Genomic DNA, 24,800 nt, shown 5'->3' with positions numbered 1-24,800 from the left:
AAACCATTTGTGATGCTTTGACAAAAAATTTCACAGTATTTGCACCGATTGCCAAAACTCATTACAATCTGATCAGGGTTCTAATTTTATGTCAGGAAATTTTCAGCAACTCATTGGTGAATTAGGCGTTAGCAATTCCAAATCTTCCGACCACACCAGACTCACAGATGGGAAGGGGTGGAGGGGGGTGGGGGGAGCCTTAGAAAGAATTTTCACCACAAACATTGAAGACCATGCTACGACATATTGTGCGGGAACAGAGAAGGCTTGGGTTTGGGGCATACCCGTATTGTACTTGGTTGCTGCAATAGAAACTATACAAGAATCTTTAGGGTTCAGTCCCTTTGATCTAGTATTTGTCAACGAGTGAGAGGTCCCTTTGGAAGTTTTTGACGATCACTGGTTAAGGAAAATTCAGAGACATTTGTTTGTAGACTATGTGTCCAACTCAAACGAAACATTCAGGTGTGGGGCTCGCGAGTTTAGCTAGAAAAAATTTACAATCTAGCTCAAGTACGAATGAAAGAATGGTAATGATCGAAACGCTGTCCAAACGAGAGGTTTTGAGCCTGGTGAGAAAGTTCTAGTACGGTACCACTACAGGTTACCCATTACATTCTAATTACTTTTGGTCCTTATACAGTACCAAAGAAAAGTCAGTGCGCACGAAATTATGTGATTACTACTCCATAAAGACGAAAGGCAACCGGTATTGTCCACATCAAGCATGATCAAAAGTATCATGAAAGGGGACAAGATAGCATTTCATGTGTGTACTTTGAATGTCAAGGCGGACGCCTGTGAATATTACATCATGATCAAGAAATACTGGTTTGAAGGGTGGGCGGATGTACCCCCAACCAAACTTAACAATTCAGAATTTTTGACAATTTAGATCTTAAACTTCCCATCTTTCAAAAATCAAAAACAGGAGATCAAGCTTTACTTTCAACGCCATTTCCCTGATAAATCCTGATAGAAAAAAGAAAGAAAAGGAATAGCCCAAAAGAAAAGAAAAGAAAAAAAATAAGGAAGGAAAAAAAGAGAAGATAAGGAAAAGCATCATAAAAATATAGGAACAACCCAATTATTAACCAAGTCCAAGGAAGTTTCCCGTTAAAATTTTAAAAATTTAAGTTTGTAAAACAAATACCAAACCAAAAAAGATGTTGGAGATGAAGGGGAAGAAGAAAAGGAAGAAAGGGGGAGAAGAAAGGGAAAAAAAAGGGGAAATTTTAAAAAAAAAAAAAAGGAGGGAAAAAGAAGAAAAAAAGGAAACAAGTCACCGGGATTGAATGTGAGCTGACGGAGAAAGAGGGAACCCAAACCTAACCCCTGTTTGAATGAAAACGACATAGTATTGGTCACACTATCCAATTAAGCAACATGCATACAATGCATCCCTTAAAAAGGGCAAGTGAACAAAGAGATAACTATATGTTAAAAATGCATCATTCAAATAGTAGTGCCCAGGATTCACCAATTAAAATCCCTTATCCAAGTCACAGGGGAGTTCGACTCTGTAATAATTTTTAAGAAAATTAATCTTTGTCAAGACGATCCATCCATTCCAAAAAATAGATATTGTGTAGATCGTATAGGGTAATGCTAATTTTGTAACAAGTTTGATTTATTGAAAGGTTTTGGCGATTTCCATTTCACAAGGGGCCAAAACAAATAGTCAATTTTAACAAACCACAATTTTTATAGAAACAATGTGATTCCTTTTGGACTAAGAATGCCCCAAAAACTTTTCACGCCTGATCAACAATGTCACCGCGGTGTCCCCACTGTGACGCTTACATGGAGGGACGTCATCGTAGCAACAAAACGAGGGAAAAGCAAAATAGCAGCGATTCGACATCTATTTGGAGAAACTGTCACAAGCGAGTTAACGAAATTTGAGCAAAACAGACTTTGTCAGAGCCCCATACCTATCTTGGACTGTTGTAGGTCAAGGCCAGGGAACCTTTACGCCAAAGGGAACACCAAACTTTCTCCCCAAAATAGGAAAGAAATATGAGATTCCTTTGGGGTTGTTTGCAGGATATTATCGAAATTTTGTAAAAAAAATCTCCCAGATAGAACACCTTTGCCAGTTTATTTGCGAAAATACAATTTCTTGGAAGAAAGAACACAGGATTTCTTTCCAGAAGATCGGCTGTATTGTCAAATACACCGTGTTGATGACTCCAACTTTTGAACAACAACACGTTTTTGTAATCCTGTGATGTGGGAGCGGGAGCTGTATTACCAAATGACGCCACGGCATTGAACATCCCATTTCTATTTTGCAAGAAGTTTCTGAAGCATAAAAAATTACTACTAGAGAAAGAAACATTGGTTTGAATTACACTACGCTTTTCGTGTATGTTCTAAAACAGGGTGGCCTGAAAAGTTTTACTGACCTAATCCGTTATATTATACAACGGATGAAAAACCAAATGAGAATTGATGCGTTGGAGTATTTTTGGAACTTACAACTTACAAATCCACACGTCAAGGGATATCCAATTCATTGTGTGCACTCTCCAGGGGATTTCCTGAAACAAGCCAATTAATTGATTATGAACGTGATATTAAATTTAACAAAAGACCTTCAGTGAATGATAAAATTGATGCTTTAGTTTTCAGTGTATTAATTTGGAAATGAATTCTGGGGCATTTTGTTTTTTTTATGAAGAAGTTTTCATAATAATTCTATTATAGAAAAATTTTTCTTTGAAGGGGGGGGGGGGGAGTGTTAGGGGTTTGTGTATAATTATTTTAGGTATTTATTACAATATGGGGTAACAAAGAAGTTGTAATTTAAATTCAAGATACGGGTATGGTGTAGTTCTGCAGAGCGAGCAAGCCGTGTTTCAATGACTGATTGTTACTTGGATTGGTGTGATCTAATAGATGGCCTTTAGTGAGTTTTAACAAACTTCGTAGCCTTATGATTACCCAGATTCAGGGTAGAGAGGATAGAGAAGTTCAGTTGATGTTGTAAGACCTGCTGGCAGACGGTTCACTATGCCTTCTGATATTTGTAAATCCATGTCGGAGACAATACTGTGTATTGATATAGTGATACTTGTTCCACGTCGGAGACAAAGTATAATATATATTTTGCTCGCTTGGAACTTTGAATTGAAGAATATGTACTTTGCTTATGTGACTTTATGGAAGCACTTGTGTGCACTGGATCTGATAATGTTGATTTGATTGAACTTGGAATTCCTGACTTTGGGGTAAATATAACCTGATTGTGGACTTTGCATTATATTGGTTTGGCCCACTTGTATTTGTATATTTCTCGCCAATTGAACTGTCAACTCTTTGATTTTGTTATATCTTATTGTCTTCCTATTAAATATTCATAAACGTTGTTATTTTGTTGTGTGATTAATCACTTTCCATGCGTGTGTACGGTGAGTGTTGGTAATCCCCCTTTTTTCCAAGGCCCACTCGTCAACAATATATATATAATATATATATATATATATTATATATATATTATATATAGATATATATGTTGTGTGTGTGCGCAGCGCGCGCCCGCGCAGGTGGTGTGTGGGTGTTTGTGTGTGTGTCGTGGTGTGTGTGATGTGTGTGTAAAAGATCCGGCAATTACAATATAAGTAATTAAAGGCGCAATGACGTTTATACTTACACATTACCTGCAGACCGCTGCCCATCGGTTTAAGAAAACCAGAAAAAGAATATAAAAGAATAATGTTTAACCTTTACACCCATATGTCTTAAAATTCCTTCCCAAAGTTCACGAGAAACTATAATATAAATGTATACTTAAGAACATTTTGTTACATCAGAATAATGCAACTAATATAATAATATACAGAATAGAAATTAAACTGTATGGTCAACTGTAACACAAATGTACTATATTGCATTGATATATTAGGTTTCCCTTTTTAGACCCAACTGATTTTGAAGCACACACATAACCTCGTCTCCACAAAATAACAAAGATAGTCTCTGTCAAGACAGCAATCGCAATCCCTATCACAATCCCTAAAGCAATCCCTGTCCCAGTTTTGATTTTTTTTTTTTTTTTTTTGTTTTTTTTTTTTTTGCGTTTGATGAGGTTGGCAGAAAAGATTCACCTTTAATAAAACAAACAACAATGATCACACAAATAAACATTTTACTAAGAGCGTGGCTGCTGCACTAATAATAAACGTGTCTGTTGTAAAAACGATAACAATTAAAAAACAAAACAAAACCATGTTATACCGACTACCCGAATTACCTAAAAAGAGTGTAACATCGCTTTAAAGGGAATGGAAAAGCTGTATTCATTATGCGCCACCAACCCCTCAGACACACACAGAAAAATGTTGCAGTGTTGCAAAATGATGAGAATGGCAACGATGTTTTATGGTAAAAAAAACCGATTGCTTACTCTATTAAAAAATAGAAGAAAAAAACACCACATTTATGTGAATAAATCAAGATTTGATTTTTTTTTAATGCACGTCGTAAACAATTAAGATAATTTACTAAATTATATTACATCTACATAGAATATAAGGAAATACGTTTTAATATATATGTCGTGGGGTCACTGATTGGGATAGAAAATACCAGTCCGAACCACCCAAGGTTATCGACCACGTGATTCCTCACACTTAAGGTAATGAACTACATATTGCCCAGCGTTATAACAAAACTCTATCTGTGAGTCTGTCCATTATGACTATTACCTGGAGGTAATGTCAAAGCTTCCTGTGCCTTGGTAAAGTCTTCGTATCCATATATGTTATAAGCCAAAACCCGCACCAGATATCTCGTCTTTGGTTGAAGATTTGGTATAACAGCTTTCTGAATTGTGTTAACACCTTTTTCGGGAATCACATCAGTGAGATTGGTCCACTGTGATGTTCTGTCTGCTCGGTATTGTACAACAAACGACTGCCCTGATCCTCCATTAAATCCCCCTATCCAAGCAACTGAGACTGAGTGTGGGTCACTGCTCCATACTGTGAGATCAGAGGGAATATTCGGAGAACCTTCGAGAAACACAGATATTTACTGAAACATTCGCATACCCAAGCATTTGTTATGTAAATAAAATTAAACGTTAATAAAAACACTATTGTTAAACATTAAATTGCATTTTAAAATGCAAATATAATACAGCCCAACCGAAATGATGACATACGAATTCAACTAAGACAGGAAAACCATAATTAATTGCTTATGTCCTTCCTACTTACACTAACAAGGCTGTTGTTTTATGATGGTTCCCGGTAATTAATTTGATATAATCACAAAAGTAATTGAAAGAAATGCGAAGTTGGAGTGGTAGTAAGATCCAATTTTAATAACAATCCTCGTCAGTGTTCTACAGTTACTTAGTCTGCAGCTAGCACACACATCTACTGACACGTTTTAGAGCACTGGGAGATGCGAGATAAATTAAGGACATGACAGAGTGGCAGTGAGATATCATTTCAATAACAGTTACAGTCTAAAACTAGCATATCCATCTTTCAATAACGCAGTGGTCTACAGTTACAGTTTATAACTAGCATATCTATCATTGAATATCCGTCTACACATACCTGCTACATAAAGTGTCAGATTCTTCACAAGATCTGTGTTTTTAGCTCCATTTGACACCACAACCTGATAGGTACCAATATCTCCATGCTGAATATTCGTTAGAGTGTGTTTCCCAGCAGCAGTTACGTCAGTTGTAGGTGAACTACTAGACCCAATATTATTTCTGTTTCCATCAGTCAGTTTGTACCAGGTGAACGTCGGTGTTGGATTGGCAATCACTGATATCTTCAGAGTCACATTACCGCCAATCGCTGTTGTAAACTCTTTCTGGAATGGAACGTGATGGTCTAATCTTGGTGAACCTGGAATATACTGACTGCTTACATTATTACTATTTGCCACCATAAAGATAATTAAAAACTATCTACATGCTTAAAACATATTGTATTCTTAATTACCTTATATACAAGTTGTGTATGTATTACTGCTTGTAGTAAACTGTTCAGAAATGGAAGAGGAATGACGACAATTTTATTTAAAGGCATACTGTCACAGATGTAAGGACCTTATTTCTCAAAATATGGATAATAGATAAAAATTACATTAATTGTTGGAAACCAAATCTAGCTATCGGATCACCTTAACTGAACCATGATGGTGTGAAATCCATGTCGTCCCTCTCGGCAATTTTAGTTTTTGAATTATGGACCATTGCCATAATTCAATTATTTTTACAAAATGTCTTTAATAAATGGAGTATGGTGGTTATTAAGATGGTTGAATAAAGTACATTTAGGGACAAATCAAATTATTTTTGTTCAGGTAATACTTTGTTAGACCATTAAATAGGTCAGTGGTCTGTGACAGTATGCCTTTAATGATGCAATAACAATTTAATTATGGACATGTGGTTAAGGACCCACAGAGATAATGATAGAGAATACCTACTCAGCACCATTCCATTGGGCTACTCTTTAAATTGATTAGCAACGAGAAACAGCATTAGGTGCACACTTTACGACAAGACTGTTTCTGTTTGGACAATGAAGAAAAGGACCAAAAAGTACCAAACAAGGGTGGAGTTGCCGCGCTATTATATTCCTCAGAATATTTTTTTGTTTTTTTGTTTAATGTTTGCCGGTTAGTAGAATTATGAGCAAATTGCCTAAGTTATAAAATGGGTAATAGTCTAAACAGAAAAAGTGTTTTATGACCTGACTATAATATGGAATGAATATACTATAAACGAACTAATTAAGGTACCAAACGATATTAAATGACTAATGTACGACGTGTTAGTTATTTGGTCTACAATAAGTATGCCACGATATAAGTAATTTGACTAAGAAAGCAAACACATTTTAGTTTTACTGTGTTAGAACTGAGTGAATAACATTTGGTCAATAATTTTCACATTAATCATTAATGATACTAATGTGTAACTCACATCTCACAACAAGCTGGACACTTTCACTGACAGCTGACTTGATGTTGTTTCCCGCTTCACACGTGTAGTGTCCTGTATCCAGACATCCAGCCTCGTTCCACGTGTACTCAGCCTGTTTAGAGTTTGTTACTTCACGCAGAGTCTGTGACTTGTTCAGCAATTTGATGTGAGATCCTGGATTACTGTCAACATTACATCTCAGAATCATAGGAGTCAGCTCACCAACTGTAACCGGTGTAGACTGCGAGTTCCAGGTCAGAGAAGTGATTGAAGATTGGTCTGCAAGTACATATATTAGAAACAAATGGATCATTCCATGTAGATTAGGGAATTGCTTCGGAGTTTGAACAAAGACATTTAAATATTGCAATGAAAATATTTTATAAAATAATACATGAGTAGATTCTGAGTTAAACCTATAGGCTAAATCAAAGTTTGGTATACAGTGAAGTATATATAAATTATTTATGAACTCCAAAGTAATACTTATTTTATAACAACATCTTGTTATTTTAACTAGAATGGCAAATAAATAAAAGTCACAATGACTGGATAGTGAAGAGATAAACAAAAAACAGTAGTGTACTTTTAATAAATAGAACTGGCCGGAGTCTTATATTAATATGCACGATAGCTCATTAAAATACAACTATATGCACGACGTTACAGGTCAGCCACAGAAGAAGGGTCGGTGGATGTCGTACACTTTTGCTAGTGTTGATTAGTTCATTAATTAAGCCAAAACAATGGATAGTAATCAATGCCTTATCTGGAAAACAGCACGAGGCGCGTGACCGCTGTGTGAATGAAATGGCCATGTCAGACATTGCAAACATGTGATGTCAATTCCTTTTGTGTGCGGTTTGTATAAGTATTCACTTGTGCCAACATTAATTGAAGCATACCTGTATATTAAATGATAATTGTTGTCTTCATTAAAAAAGGATTCATATTCATTTGGGTTTTTTGATGACCAATGTTTTATTTTTAATTATCAGGTTTGTTAAAACCTTAGCAAGACAAACAAATCCTTTTTAACTAACAAAAAATAACCATTTAATACACCCGTGCCCCGTGAGAGGAAAATCAATAATATGTGCATTTTAGCCAGGAAAGTGTTTGCTTAGCGCAGACTCGTGTTTTACCAGCCACAAAGGTCACGTGCCTCGCGCCGTTTTCCGTATAAGGCATTGAATACTACCCATTGCTCTAGCTTAATTAATGGACTAATCAACACTTGCAATAGCGTACGACGTCCGCCGACCCTTCCTCCAGGCGACTGGACTGTGACGTCGTGCAAACATTTGCATAAAATTAGCTATTGTGCATATTAACGTGGATCCGGCAAGTGGCTAATGTTCTACTTACTAAAAGTACACTACTAACAACCAAGTCTGGACCGTAGCAAATGTGTTGGCATCTGAAACCATTACACTAATTCAGTTACGTTTAACATTTACATTTAGTATTTCATCAAGCTACTGAATGCAAAGATCCAATCATCATTAACAAAGATCCAGTTCACTTTGTATTATAAAAGATTTGCTTAAAAAAATATTGTTAAGTAGAGGATCCCCTCGGTAGTAGCTGTCTTTCTATAAAGGAGGCATTGGATATTCATATATATTAATAATTAACACGTATGTAGCGTGGATATAACAGCATGGCATTCGGACGCAAACCCCTTCAATGAACCCTCATTTAAATCGAAAATAGTATTTTAATTTTAAAAAATACATATATACATGAAGAATTAATGTTCTAATAATGAAAACAAATATTTTACTCACATTGCACATCCAGAGAAATGGACTTGTCTAATGATTTCTGTGTGTTTCTGTTTCTAGCAATACACGTGTAGTCACCAGCTGCTGATCTCTGTATATTATTTACTGACAGCACAGAACTGGTTGATTTAGTCTGAGAGTTAAACTTCCACGTGAAGGAACAGGATGGAGAACAGTCAGTCGCTTCAAATGACACAGCTACATCATCACCTTCCTTCACTGTCAGTGGAGAAGTGGTGTTCAGCTGGACACTGGCTGGGCCATCTACACAATAAAAGTAAAGAAAAACTGTATTTGATAACTTTGTATAGCAAGCATACACAGGGTCATGCCTAATCTAAAATAATTACGGGAGAGTCATACAGGGCCTTTCTCCAGCTACATAAAATGGTTAATTGTAAATTATCTGAGCATTACTATCGTTTATTTTTTCGGGGAGGAGGTACCTCTCCTCTAGGTACAGCAATCATATAATATATGTCATGTACAGTGTTCGCAAATAGTCAGTTTAGTGTAGAGTCCCAGTTTAAATCAATTCAATTACTGTATTTATTTTTGTCATATTTGTCTGAATAGTTTGGGATTGTCAAAGTTAAACTTTCTTTTCTTTAACAACACGACTAAAGCACATCGATTTATTACATATAGTCTTATAGAGGAAATCCTCTACATTTTTCCATTAGTAGCAAAGGATATTTTATATGCACCATCCCACAAACAGAATAGCACATATCCTTTGATATACCAGTCGTGGTTAACGGGCTGGATCGAGAAATAGCCCAAAGACAACACCAACGGGGACCAATCCCATACTTACCGCGCATCAAGTGAGCGCTTTACCACTGGGCTATATCCATAAATCCATGTGCTCTAGTGGTGTTGTTAATTAAAACAAACTTTACTTTACTGGTATTATTTCGTTTCATTTCAACTTATTTTCATGCTTATATCCAATTAAGGTTCAAGCACGCTGTCCTGGGCACACACCTCAGCTATCTGGACTGTCTGTCGAGGACAGTAGGTTAGTTGTTAATGTTTAATGGTTAGACGGTTAACATCGCTGTCTGCCGTCAGAGATAACTCTGTAACGAAAAACATGGGATTTTTGCCTATCACTGAGTAAGGTCACTACACAAATATTCCCATTGTAATACAAACATAATATTATGTTTTGCATAAAAATCCAATGCATTGATAATTTTCCAGTTCGCTGATCAGTGTAAAGGAAATTAAAGAAAAAAAAAGACAGAAATGTTTTATTTAACGACGCACTCAACACATTTTATTTACGGTTATATGGCGTCAGACATATGGTTAAGAAACACACAGATATTGAGAGAGGAAATCCGCTGTCGCCACTTGATTAGCAGCAAAGGGACCTTTAAATGCACCATCCCACAGACAGGGTAGTACATACCACGACATTTGATATACCAGTCGTGGTACACTGCCTGAACCGAGAAATAGCTCAGTGGACTCACCGACTGCGATCGATCCCACACCGGCCGCGCATCCAGCAAAGGCTGTACCACTGGGCTATGTCCCGCTCACGGGATTGTCAAATGTCATACGAATTGTGCAGTGGGTTTGAATCCAGTCAGTATACAGTGTGTGTTTTTATTACGTAACAAATACATTGAACGTGTTTTAAACCACTATTAACATTAGCTGTTCTTAAACATCGTTGATCGTTCATTAGCTATATAAATAATTCTCATTGTTTACTGCAGGTCACGTTGAAGTAAGAAGGAATATTAAAATGGTCTCTTAAGATTTCAGAATAATTAATCGTTCATTAAGTAAAAAATATAACAAATGTAGCATATTAAATTATACTACTCACAGTATACTGTAAGTGTGATTTGTTTAGTTTTAGATTTTGGTATAAGTGAGTTGGTCGCTGTACACGTGTACACACTCCCTGTCTGACTCCTGTTGATGTTTGTCAGTTTTAACTGAGAGGTTGATGAGATCTGCTGATTTTTCAGAGTCCAGGAATAGGAACATGGTGGTTTACAGCCAGCAGTAGCACACATCACAATCAGACTGTCTCCTTCTGCTGCAGACCCAGGTGATGGTGGACTTACTGTAACAGAGTCTGGACCACCTGGAAAAGATAACAGACAGTTAATTTAATATTTCCAGGAAAATATAAATGCTTCACTGCGTTAACAATGTCAGAGGTGGTTAGAGAGACAACATTTTTTTCTGTATTGTATGTTGCACTGTTAGTCTTAAATTTCCAGCAATATACATTCTCTCACTTCCATTAACCGTGAAGTGGTACAGAAAGAAAGAGTCCTGTTTTATGCTGTACATTTTTCGTATCAAGACTTAAAGGTTCAGTATGGCAGTCACAATTGCCATAGTTTGCTGTTTGTACACTTAAACTTAAAACAAATAACCACTTTCTTTAGTGCTGGCGCAGATTCAGATAGATAATTCTGGGTGTGCACAACCCTCTCACACATATTTTGGAGTGCCCTAAAACATTCTATTTAACAGACGCTAAAGGTTTACATTTTGTTTATTTAATGACACCACTAAAGCACATACATTTATTAATCATCGTCTGTATGTAGGCTGGTTCAACAATGGTGTAGTGTAGTGGTCATCGCTGATGTCTTTGAAGATGGGGATGTCACTAGCGCAGCTTCTGATGTCTTGAAGTCATCACACACACACACACACACACACACACACACACACACACACACACACACACACACACACACACACACACACACACACACACACACACACACACACACACACCGACATGCACTGCCAGTCACTGCTTCCTGATCATCTTCCTCCGTCGTGTCTACTGGCCATAAGCTATGGTTACAGTGGCAGTTTAGTCCATGTCGACAATTCGGAATTAACTCCACTGTACACCTTACAAATCCGAGCATCGTTCCCAAGGAGTAGCCTGTCAGATCGAAAGTTACAGAGAAATTAATAGCTACTGGCATCGTCGAGAGCTAAAGCTGGAATTAATGATTAGAGAAACCACAGAGGGTCATCTTATATACTGCGACCTCTGATGTACCATTCATGAGGCACTTGTTGGGACAAGGAAAAACCTGAGTCCATAACAGGCGATCAATACTGAAAATCATCGACTTCATGTGAGCAAACAAGCAGTTCGTTAGATCCCGCCCCTTGTGTTGGAAAATATCAGCAATTGTGTTCAAATTGATAGGGGAGCGGGACGAAGCCCAGTGATTATGAGCTCACTTGATGCGTGGTCGGTTTGAGATCAAGCCCCGTCGGTGGATCCATTGGGCTATTTCTCTTTCCAGCCAAGGCACCACGATTAGCTGTGGTATATGCTATCCTGTCTATGGGATGGTGCATATCAAAGATCCCTTGCTACTAACGAACAAATATAGCGAGTTTCCTCTCTAAGACTATATTTAAAAATTGCAAAAAGCCCAAATGATTGACATCCAATACCCGATGATTAACAAATCAATATACTCTAGTGGTGTCGTTAAATAAAACAAACTTTAATTTTGTACTAATATGCACGAGGGGGGTCGTGCAGTCAGAGCACTACACACGCTGAAAACTCTCAAAACACGTATCCAGTTCAACGAAACATCCTGCGCGAATTTCAGTGATGCGTTTTTTTCTTTAGTGTTCAATGTATCTTCGTACTAATAGACTTTAAGCTGGACATACAAAAAACAAGATGTTAATTAGCAAAACAGCCAAAATAGCAGATGAGCAAACTGGGTCCCAGTTTCGACTGATCGCTTTGGCGAATTAAAGTCGCAGACACTAAGTTTGGCTATCTACAAACCTATAAAACACATCTAGATAAAGTTATAATAAAGTGAAACAAAAGTATGTGATGTTAAAACTTGGAACCCACTCTCAAAATAGAGATTGTTACCATAACCTTTACTTCTTACAGGTACGTGCGTTTTTAGAATTGTGAAATATGCATTTCGTTGCATTACGCACACTCATGACGGGTGCCAACGATGGGACAGGATACCTTATATCATCACCGTTATTGTAGTACAGGTGTATTTTAAGCATATAGGTTTTATGTAATTAATGTTTAATTTCAGGTTCTTAGAGGAGTATGTACCTTTAAGTATGGTATTTAGTATGTATTTCATTAATGTTTATTTTCAGGCTGTAACAACTACAGGTTGAACAACATATCACTATAATTAACATTTTATCACCTTTTTCTAGTATTGCCCTGTACCTGTGATATGTTCGTGTATGCTGGTCAACCACGCGCGACCACATCAGTGCAGTCAGTGTGAGCTCTTTTGGTATCCATAGCTACAATACAAACACCCAAGCTATCTTTAAACTTTGACCCTTGTCTCTTTCTCTCCCATTGGCTAATTAACGCTCACCTGTATCTGCATGCTTTCTTTGGACTGACCAGACAGGACAGAATTATTTAGTATTTGGAGAAACAAGTTCAGATCAGAGAGAAATAGTAGAAGTTTAATTTAAAGGTTAGTATTAATTTGTTATAGAAGATAAACTTAAATAATAATAGTAAATGCCTAATTTTCTATTCCTGGTAATGATTAATGAATAATTTAACATATAATATTTAATAATAAATCTGCCTTTTAATTATTATGGATTACAGGGCGTGACATAATGAATGTCAGCCATCTTTGTTTTCTGCTGTCAAAACTATATATTTTATGATTTAAGTGAAGTTTCTGTTTTAGTTGTTAGCTTATTTGAGTTAATAATTTAGCTACGTTTAGTCAATTGTTTTTATGACGAACTACACCAAAACATTGGTTTTGGAATGAATTAGTTTAAATGTTTTATTTCTGAATGTATAATAGATATATGAAAACCATATACTAAACAATTGATATTATGAATTTATTTTTATGCAGGTTTCCCCAGTTGTTATGGAATATATCAACACAATGCCTACGTGTAATTCATATGGTATGTTAAGCTACAGGTTAAGTCTAATACTTATATATTTGTAATTTTAAATATACTCTTGTAATTTATATCCTTTCTTTCATAAACTCATTAATGATAAAGCTAAGTATATCTCTTTATTACATCAAATAATAATATAATTACAATCATTTAAATAACCCTATTTACTATAAATTATCTCCCCTTTGCTATAATCAATGATTATAATTGGTGGTCACGAATTGATTATTATTATTATAATTATTATTATTTATATATATATATATATATATATATATATAATATATATATATATATATATATATATATATATATATATACATGTATGTTAACATGATTAATAATCGTGATGACAGTATTTAGGATAAAGAGGATGATGGTTCATAATCATCAGAATGATAATTAATACTTAATGACGGTTTTCTATGATTTGCAATGTATTTCATTAATATATACCTGAATGTTTGTTTTACCTCGATAGGGATATATTTGTATTGTTTTTACCATATTGTTAACGTTTGTGTTTTTAATCCTTGCAGGGTGTGTCTTGTGTATTATGTTTACATGAATAAAAGATGATGCCCTAACCCGTAGCTGGTGTTGTGAACTTTGTTGAACCTAGCTTCACGCACAAAATACCGACTGCTACATTATGGCAGTGATTCAGAGTGCATATCATCACAGCTGCACTTATTCTAATGAAGTCTGTGTGGTACTAGTTTTGATGTTATAAACTAGTCTGTCGGTGGCAGTTATATTTGTGGCGGTGCAAGAGGGGTGACATCTCCAGTAATGGATGAGACGCTAGACAGAGATTCATGGAATCAGCCACTATTTTACCAAATGTTCATTCGACTCTGCATTGTGTATTAGGGTTTTGTTGTTCAAATCCATAAATAACCAATCAAAACTGTAGGAGAAGGCTTTAACAAATTAGTTAATGGACAACACACGGACACCACGTCTGAGAAAATCCTGGCAGAATTAAAAATAATATAGTATCTACAGCTTAAATCACCAGCATATACCAATATTTTAATCGTAAACCAATGAGTTCGCGTGTGTGTGTTCGCGTGTGTGTGCATGGATGTGTGTGTGTGCGTGAGAGAGAGAGAGAGAAAGAGTGTGCGTGCGTTCGTGCCCGCGCGCGTGTGTGTGATAATGCAGATATCAGGGCATCATTAAATTAATAATATTAAATTAATAATATTTTACTTCAATGCATTGGCATAGCCAGGATATATGATATTGGGTGAAGCACCCACATTGTCATTTGTGGGGTGACAGGCAATTATAAGAGATGATGGTGGGGGAAGAGGTGTGATGGGAGGCATGCCCCCCCCCCCACACACACACACCACCACCACCACCACCACCACCACCACCTCAACCAGCTACGCCAGTGCTACCACATATTTCCATCAATTTGAGATTGAAACCTTCCTCGCCTCGTCAGAACATGTTTACGAATAAATCAGTTTTAAAAAACTACGTAGAGTGGTTTAGAATTGGTAGGGGTGTGTTTCAAATATGAACAAAACAGACTCTGTTTTTTGTAAACCGCTTAGCTTCAGCGAGAGTTGTGAGGCGAACCAGGATATGAAAAAAAGCAGCTAGAGATATTTATTGTATTTGTCATAAGACCAAAACAGTATTAAGTGCATTTAGTAAGTGATCCACACGGGACCATCAGCACCACGTAGCAAACGAAATCAAACCCCAGATATAGGTTTACTAAATGCAAGTGATATCCGGCAAGTATTTATCCAAACTACATGTCTTATTTACAGAACAATATATTTAAAAGACACCAGCAATGTACTTTCAATCTAAACAAGCCATTTCTAGGATGTATGACCAGAACTGTTTCTAGAATGTCTCTCTTGTGCAGTTCGGAACTACTAAGTAATTTGTTAAACTGTTCTAAAATGCAAACACGAGGCGTTAACAAAAGCCTAGTTACATATTTCTATTGTGATTTAACCTAAAAACCTTTGCCTATAGCCATGCAATCAAATGTAAAATGTCATTCTATTTCCAATTCATATTATGAGTTTTATGATCTATATGCAAGTGAAACAACTATAGACCAGCCTCAAGTTCAGCCAACAAACCTTTCCCTAACGTTTGCGAACTATTTGATTGGTACCCGACGTGGCCATTTTGTTAACCGTGAAGTCTAGCGGACGTTTATCTACTCGGTCTGGCTGAACACGCAACTAGAATGGTCTCTAGATTTGTTGCTCCATAAAATATACACTGTGCGGCCTGAAGGTCTCGGTGACCGATCAATAACTTTCCTTCCGTCACTCGCTCCAGTCAGCTTATTGTGAGATGTGATTGTCCTTTTATTAACTTTAACTTTCCATTGTAACTGTTTTACTTTTGTTTATAAATGTTAAACTGATGTTGTTGCTTTTTTCAATCTTTAAATAAAATATATTCGGCTATTACAGATGTTATGCCGCTAACTTGCCCATTATTTACAACGTTTAGCTTAAATTATCAATTCTGGCAAATACAACGTGTTTTTGATCAACCTGATATTTCTAACAGACTAAAAGGTGAAATAAAAAGATTGAAAACTAGGGTTACCGGTTTTAATGCAATATTGGCTAAACATTATTTCAAGAACAGTTTGCAGTTTTAGATAGAGACTTTACTTGCTTATCATATAATTAAAAGTCAGAACTTACTGCTAAGCATCAGACTGATTGTGTTACTGCGTGTTCTAGCTGTATTCAGAAGACACCACCAGTTTGTAACGTCACCTTCTGCAGTTCTGTTGATCATCAGAGTATACTTCTTAGTGGAGGACGAGCTACTGTCTGTTCCACTTCCACAGGATACAGAGTAACCTGGTACTGAGGGAGGATTAAACACAGAAGATGAATCACCACTCTGCATTAGATTAGCAACTGATGATGTTGTTTCATTACTGAATACTATCAAATCACCGAGACCAGCAGCCTGTGACACTGTACACGTCAAGGTAAATGGCCGATTTCACACTGCATAAGATGAAGATCCAGAAATATGCAGTGATGCACCTGTAAAATAATAATAATAATAATAATAATAATAAAATATTAATAATAACAATAATTTTAGTAGTAGTAGTAGTAGTAGTAGTAGTAGTAGTAGTCGTAGTAGTCGTATTGGTGGTATTGGTGGTATTGGTGGTAGGTACAGGGTTCTCAGCCCGGTACCGGCTCCCACCCATTGAGTAGATGTAAGACCACTAAAACCTCTTTTCTCTCACTAACCACTAACAACTAATTCACTGATTAGATAGTTCCAGATAGTTGAAGTGTGTGCCAAGGACACTGTGCTTGAACCTTAATTGGATATAAGCACGAAAATAAGTTGAAATGAAATAAAGATATTTGTCAGAGCCAAGTTTGCCAATAAATGCACGTTAATTAATCATTTTTTCCACAAGATATCGGTGGTTGAATGGTTATCGTGTCATGGAATTGCACGTAAAGTCGGTGCCCTAGGTTCGATTCCCAGCGACAGCGTAAGAGAAAATGAATGCCTCAATAGCTCAAAAGGTATTGTGTCAAGTATACAAGTTACGGGCGATTCGAGTGAGTCCCAGACACGGCATGGGATAATTTGTGAAGTCTGGAAGGATTTAACTATCCCCTGCGCCAATGTGATACTATCTATGTATGTAACAGTCAACCTCGACATACATACAATATATTGATATGCATACATCATGTATATATGAGACATTTTTTACACAACAAATGTTCTAAATATTTTATATTTTAGTGACAAGTGGAAATAGAGAAAATGAATATTTATGAAAAATTATAAGACTCATAAGAAATAATGGATCGCAGCTGATATCTACAAGTATCTGTAATAGTGGCGTTACTTTCATTCATTCATTTATATTTATTATTGTGCATAAGGTTCAAGCACGCTGTCCTGGGCACGCACCTCAACCATCTGTGTTGTCTGTACAGGACAGATAATTAGTGGTTAGTTTGTAATTAGTGGTTAGTGAGAGAGAAGTTGGTGCAGTGGCCTTACACCTATCACTTAAAGTTGTTAAACTCGCTCTGGTTGGGAGCCGGTACCGGGATGCGAACCCAGTACATGCCAGCATTAAGTCTGGTGGCGTAACCACTACAGCACCGAGGCCGGTGGGACTTCTTTTTACATTCCAGAGATGTATTCCCATGATCGTGTTCCGACCTACGGCTACAAATTATGAATAATTGATTTATAAATATAGAAGTAGTAAACACTCACCCAGAACGTGGTTAACAGCGGTCATAGAAACTAATATGTACACAAACATAGCCATTATTAAATTGACCTGTATAGACGGGCTTTCTTCCGGGTACAATGTGTATGTGTGTTTTTATGTAGGTGAACAATCAGCAAAATATCTAGGTCAAACGTATCTTCATGTATGGTGGTGGCACGTAACTCCAGCACTGGTGTAACACATGTCTTGTTATATACTATTTTGTAGGTCGCTTGTATATCATCGGTTAACTGAACATTCCTTTTTAATAATGTGTTGGTGGTCCAGCGGTTATTACCCTGGTTGTCTGTGAAGTGCGTGCGATTCGGTGTCATATGATCGAATCCCAGCAACGGTATGAGATGCAATCCGTGGGGCCACAAATCACGAGTTTAATTGTCTGGGCACATATCTGAGCTGTTAATGTAGCGATGTTACATTTTCCCACGGAGCTGTTAAAGCACGTTACGTATAGTACTCTAGGTATCTTAAATTCCGCAATTATGTGATTATCTAAGGATCCTTACAACACAGAGCAGAACAGAACAGATCTTTATTACGCTCAGACCGTTACACAACGGCATATGAGGAACATGATATATAAACTGTAATGACAAGACAGAGTTTACAAGAGACAATAGTACAATGGTATTAATACAAATACAATACAGTAATAGAGACAATAGTATAATACAAATACAATAAAATAATAAAAGCAATAATAAAACACAATTAGAATAAAGTAATGTAATGTCACATTATTGTAATTACTACCAAAATGTGCTAATCAGACGCGCACACATAATTGTAAATAATTATAGGCCAGTGGTCTTTTAGGGTTTACTGCATTTATCAATAATTTCTTTTATTAATTTACATAATTTCTTGAGAACATCTATTTCGCTATTCGTCATTATTTGTTTAAATTGGAACGTACTTGGTTTATTATAATAATATGGCTTAAGCAAATGTTTTGCGGGACTTAGTGAGATAAGTGCATGTGAATAAATAGTGGAATTCGTCTCCAATGTCATTATTGTTACGTGGTGTGCACGTTCGATCTTCTACTGGGTTGTTGTTCCAGCGTCCTATTTCGATTGGTAAGTAGTGGTTAGATCTTCTAAATTTGAGTAATATAGCCCAAAATGTTTGTGGTAATATAATAGATATTTTTCTAATCTAAGGTTTTCTTTAAATATAGTGTACGTTTTACCTCTTGATGATAAAGCTATTTTACTATTCCATTGTTGTAAATACTTGTCGTTTTGTCTTAATTTTACTTGCTTAAGAAGTATTTTTTTGGATGGAAAGTTCTGTGACATCCAAACATTTGTCATGTCTAGAAGAGTCGTGTAACATTAATTCATGCAGTAAAAACGATGACTGTGTTTGTTTACCAGATACGATACGGGCCCAAAAACTTATAATTATTTGTTGAATAATTAATTTAAGGGTTCTCCTTCCTAGTTGTACATATAACAAGAATAGCGTGGTGCCTTTTTTACTGGTTGGATGTGTCTTAAGAATTGTATTTGAATATTCTCAATGATATCGATGTTTTCGTAACCCCATATTTCGCATCCGTATAAAAGAATCGGGAGTACAATGGAATGAATGAATGAATAAATGAATGTTTAACGACACCTCAGCACGAAAAATACATCGGCTATTGGGTGTCAAACTATGGTAATGCAAACAAATAAGGGGATGATCAACATCAATATAAAAATTCAAAATTTAAATAAAAACAATGTAAAGAACTGAGTTAGCTGTGTTTTCCTTGTATAAAATGTATTTAGTTTGGTAAAAGTAAGACCTAGGTATTTATATTATTTTACGTTTTCAAGCACATCATTTCCGAGTGTAAAAACGTTCTTGTAATCATTACTGGTGCCATTGAAAATTATTATTTTAGTTTTACTTGCATTTACTTTGAGTTTCCATTTACTGCAATATTGTGAAGAGACATTTAGAGATTGTTTTAAGTCAGAGTCGTTTGTCGCGAGAAGCGCAGTATCGTCAGCATATAATAAACATAAAAAGTAAAGAGCTGTTTCATAGAACCTTTCATCTGTATCCAGGGATACCCCAGTACAATTTTGGCTTTTTACGTAATTATCTAGATCATTTAGCAGGCCAGTTTTTATTTTGGGACCTTAAAATGTCTTACAATGCTAATACGGAAACCTGACGATAGAACAACCATAAAAATGTTCGTTAGGTGGTTTAAGTAGTTTGTAAAAAGCTTTTGGGTCGTTTGTTCTCAGTTGTCGCATTCGTTTTTCAATATTAAATCTTTGGACAGACTGATTTTCAACAAGGACTTTTTATACGTTTTACTTGCATTAATTAATCTCTTTGTTAATCGCTGTGCGGTCGGTCTGGAATCGATCCCTGTCGGTGGGCCCATTGGGCTATTTCTCGTTCCAGCCAGTGCACCACGACTGGTATATCAACGGCCGTGGTATGTACTACCCTGTCTGTGGGATGGTGCATATAAAATATCCCTTGCTGCTAATCGAAAAGTGTAACCCATGAAGTGGCGACAGCGGGTTTCCTATCTCATTATCTGTGTGGTCCAAAATAAAACGTGTTGAGTGATATTTTCCTCGGAGAACTCGACAAATGTGTGTCTTACCGAACAGTGATTGGTTACCTTTGAATTTTTCACGTCACTTAATCGTGCAAGATCCTGCATGACCTATCGTCGATTCAGCCGCATCTAAAATATATATGTTTATAGCCTCTGTTGCAGTATCGATACGTGTTTGAATGTCAACGGAATGATTATGAAGCATTGTGGATATGATTTAGAGTGAGTCCTGGTTAATTTTATTTTTAAATTCTGTTGATTTTTTGGGTTTCCATGGCGGCTTGATGTGTCCCATATATACTTGAACAACAGATAGCGGTAAACAACAGATGTCGGTTCGAAGTCCCTTTTTGGCTACTACAGATGTCGAACCCTGTAACAGATAGCGGCAGAATCCGCTCAGGGTGTCAAATAAAGGCAAGTATATGAATCCCATTGAAAAAGGAGGCACATTTCTTGGGCTTTTAGATTGTATTATACCAAATAATATCTCGTGGACCTATAATAATATATAAACCAGATTGTGACCCAAAAATGTGAATAGAACAGCACCTCCTCCTCCAAAGTATTAAATGAAGAATGTGGAACCTCGCTCGAGTAGCCTGCCGTTAGATAGATAACTCTGTGACGAAAAACACGGGATGTTTGCCTACTGCTAAGAAAGCTCAGTAGGAAAATATTTCCATTCTAATACAAATATAATCCTATGTGTGACGTCAAATACCATATATATCATTGATCGATTTTCTGTTCGTGGTTTAGTATAATGGCATTTAACGTCAAAGATAGGATTAGTATTGCATTAGAATGAGAATCTTTTCCTACTCGCAGAGAGCCACTATAGCCGTCCACATGTCCATCTAGCTCTCGAACGACAAAATACTCGGGTTAAGTGGATATGGCATCTAACGATTGGTAGCGCAATTAAAACTACCAGTCCTGCTATTGGTAATAAATTTTACTATGTTTGTTGTAAAACAAATTAGTTTTATCTGGGCAATAAACATATGCAATTTTATTTCATCCAGTATCATTATATCAATTAACGTACCTTTGTTCCTGAATCATGTAAGAAGGTATCTGTAAAAGCTAGTACTACAATTTTGTGGTAAATTTAGAGCTGTTGTAAAAACATTCCAAACATGTGACAAATGAGCCATCAACAGTTCCATTTTGTTCAGTTAATAGTTTGAAGGAGGTATTGTATTACCGTGGTTGATATATTGCATATAGTATTTTAGCCACACTCGTTAAAGGGACATTCCTGAGTTTGCTGCAATTTTTAAGAATCTATCGACTAACAGATACTTTTTTTAACGATTGTAATTACATATCAATTATATTTTTCTGTATAAAATATTAGTGGCTGTATATTAAACATCTTTCTGATCGTTCTAATATTTGTAATAGGTTAAAATTCATTTTAATTCCGAAAATATGTTTTTGTCGTACGTACCAAAGTATTTGAAGACAAAATCCACTTTGGATTTCTTACAAATATTAAGATGACCAGAAACACATTGAATATACAGACACTGATATTCTAAACAAGAAAATATATTTAATATATAAGTTTAATCGTAGAAATATTTTATTAGTCGGAAACATCTTACAATGCTGCAAACTCAGGTGTGTGTCCCTTTAAATAAATAAACGAAATTATATTATTCTCTTTCACAGAAACAAATGTTGATGTTAGCTTTGTCCTAGTTTTATAAGCGTCGGAAGCGGGCTGGGAAGCACGACATCAACTATGACGATAAAGCATTGTCGCATCCCGTTAAAAATCAAATTAATACCTAATCTTCCACCCCCCCCCCCCCCCCCCCCCCCCCCCCCCCAGTTGCGCCATTAATCTTGAGCGAATGTTGGTTTGTACGCATGTACATGACAGGGTTTGTATTGTGGGTGGTAGGTATATACAGTACATATACACATGCATACGTGCATACATACATACATGTATCTATATAAGGATTCGATCTAGAGGTTGGATATCGGGCAACACCCAAGTAAAATGTCATCTCTAAAACGCCTATAATCATTTTGTTGTCATATGATATAAGAAGTTAAAGTTTTCTTTTGTTTAACGACATCGCTAGAATACATTGATTTATTAACCATAGGCTAGAGGAAACCCGCGACATTTTTACATTAGTAGCAAGCGAAGTTTTATATGCACCTCCCCACGGACACATACCAAAGACTTTGATATACCACCGACGGGGATCGATCCTAGAGCGACCGCGTATCGAGCGAGTCCTACATACCGCCCCATGCGTTAAGAAGATGACAGCAACTGAGAGCGGAGAGAGGGTCAGTTATAATATATTATATTCAGATTTTCTTTTGGAGGCAGTGCATAATATTCAGAGTTTCATGAGCCAATGCCCCCTGGCCCCTCCTAATCAGCTCTGACGGCTCTGATGTACAAATATACGAAAAACAGGCATCACACGAGTACACTATGCTAATGTTAGGAGAGAGAAGGTAACTATGTTAATGTTCCTCCTTTCTTTGACTGTCCAGGCATGTCTATCCTGAGCATAACCATTAACACTGCAGGATGTCCTGTCCTGGCGGCTAGACCCCAACCCCACCCCATTATCCGTACTTGAGTTGACCGTAACAGACTGAGCTATACGAGCGTAATTCGTATTCATGTATCTAGTCTACCAGATAATGCTGTATTGTTATCTTTTGTATACAAGTAGTAGTCAGCAAAGACTGCTGTAAGGGGTTCAGTAAATTAATGCATGTTTAAAACAGGTTCATACCATGCGTAGACGTGCATTAGAAATATGTGGTTTATTCATTACCTTTGTTAACCATACATCACTGCATTTCAAAATATAGAAACAAATGTCTAAAATGTGTGGCTATAACTGCTGTACGTAGCGTTTTATTTAGTATACACACTACTACTTACCGCTCACCGCTTAAAGTAAATCACCAAAATAGGGACCAAGCAGCTGCTCGTTTCAAATACAGTGGGAAGCGCCTTTGACTAACCTGATTCCGCATCAAAATGGTCATCCTATTTTAGTAGGAATACAGACATGTTTCAAGCACAATAGTGGCTGGTATATTGTCATTAATTCCAATTAAATTACAAGGATTACTCCTGTCGCATTTGATCACCAATGGCAGGGAGTCAGTGGCGGATCCAGAAAATCCATTTGGAGGGGCCCAGTGACACGAGGCGGAATGCCAATGGAACTTTGGGGGAGGTTTGGAGGGGATCGTGAAAAAATGAAAATTAATATATAATAAAATTATAACTGTCGCAAAATGTAGGGGGGCCGGGCCCTGTCCCCTCCCCCCCCCCCCCCCCGCCTCCCCAAACCCTCCTCTGATAGGTAGGGGTAATTGTGGAAGGACAAATTGGATGCATTTCGAACTTTGACCCCCTTAGATACTATTACATGTTATAAGGTATATACCACTAAATAAGATCACAGACAGGACAACAGTAACATGTATCTAAAACTATGACACGCAGCCTTTCGATCAACATATCAACCAAGGCTATAAATACTAGCAGCTTTTAAATCACCTGATTTCGAATTGTACACTAGACAGTACATGAGCTACAACAGGTAAAGAGCGCGTGACCTTATTTTAGACAGATACTCGGGGTCTGAAGTGGACTGGAGTTAATTTAATGTGGACGTTCAGATCAGGTTATTGCAGCGCACTGCTGTCTTTGTAAACGTTTTGTCGCGGTTCAGTTAGTTCGTCCATGCCAGGAGAGCTGCTCAGGGAAATGAAGGGGCTCGCATTTCAAACCTGCAAGTACAAGACAGCACAGGCGGCCCGACCCGAACACAAGATAAGCACACAAGGGATTTTAGTGTATAGTAATTTGGAATGGTCCCTTTAGGGAGTTAGGCCCAAATTAGAAATTATGTGTGTAATACTTTCATCAGATGATTTGGCGCATAATTTAGAGCTATTCGATCTAGTTGATGTGGTTACTAATGGGGACCTAGGTTACTAGGGGTGAATCTTTATCTATTTATATCGTGAAGGGACATTTCTGTTCCTACAATAATAATAAAGTACGGAAACAAAGTAAAGTGAACTTGCTGTTGACAGTCTTGATATATGACATATTACCAGTTCCATATGGTCCATCATGACAAGATCATTCTCCAACATATATTGCAGCCTTAAAAGATTGGATGGTAAGATCATGCCGTTTTTTGTGATGCGATAGTACCGGTATAGCCAGTTATGCCCCCAACTGGATCA

At 36.7% G+C, this 24,800-nt stretch overlaps 1 protein-coding gene and 1 long non-coding RNA gene across 2 annotated transcripts; one reads left to right on the top strand and one right to left on the bottom strand.

Annotated features, from left to right (window-relative positions):
- Positions 1 to 2,499: 2,499 nt before the first annotated feature.
- LOC121391729 (nephrin-like) lies at positions 2,500 to 11,876 on the bottom strand. The gene is made up of 7 exons (XM_041523256.1): positions 11,798 to 11,876; positions 10,676 to 10,852; positions 8,749 to 9,009; positions 6,959 to 7,237; positions 5,571 to 5,873; positions 4,710 to 5,015; positions 2,500 to 2,543 (listed from the first exon to the last, which is right to left on the bottom strand). Exons 1-7 carry the CDS (start codon positions 11,874 to 11,876, stop codon positions 2,500 to 2,502), a joined length of 1,449 nt encoding a protein of 482 aa, XP_041379190.1.
- Positions 11,877 to 13,054: 1,178 nt separating this feature from the next.
- Positions 13,055 to 14,282, top strand: LOC121391726. The gene is made up of 3 exons (XR_005960382.1): positions 13,055 to 13,232; positions 13,635 to 13,689; positions 14,229 to 14,282. It is a non-coding gene; the product is annotated as an uncharacterized LOC121391726 (long non-coding RNA).
- Positions 14,283 to 24,800: the final 10,518 nt, after the last annotated feature.

Source organism: Gigantopelta aegis, unplaced genomic scaffold (assembly GCF_016097555.1).
Source record: "Gigantopelta aegis isolate Gae_Host unplaced genomic scaffold, Gae_host_genome ctg2897_pilon_pilon:::debris, whole genome shotgun sequence".
NCBI lineage: Eukaryota > Metazoa > Mollusca > Gastropoda > Neomphalida > Peltospiridae > Gigantopelta > Gigantopelta aegis.
The sequence above is the reverse complement of the archived record's forward strand: the minus strand, read 5'-3'. Positions and strand labels throughout refer to the sequence as shown.

Coding starts and splice junctions, on each gene's coding strand:
- LOC121391729 (XM_041523256.1), bottom strand. CDS start 11,876: ATGAAGTCGATGATTTTCAGTATTGATCGCCTGTTATGGACTCAGGTT. Junction 5,874..6,958: donor TGTCCAGCTTGTTGTGAGAT/GTGAGTTACACA, acceptor AGTATATTCCAG/GTTCACCAAGATTAGACCAT. Junction 5,016..5,570: donor TCTGACACTTTATGTAGCAG/GTATGTGTAGAC, acceptor TGTTTCTCGAAG/GTTCTCCGAATATTCCCTCT.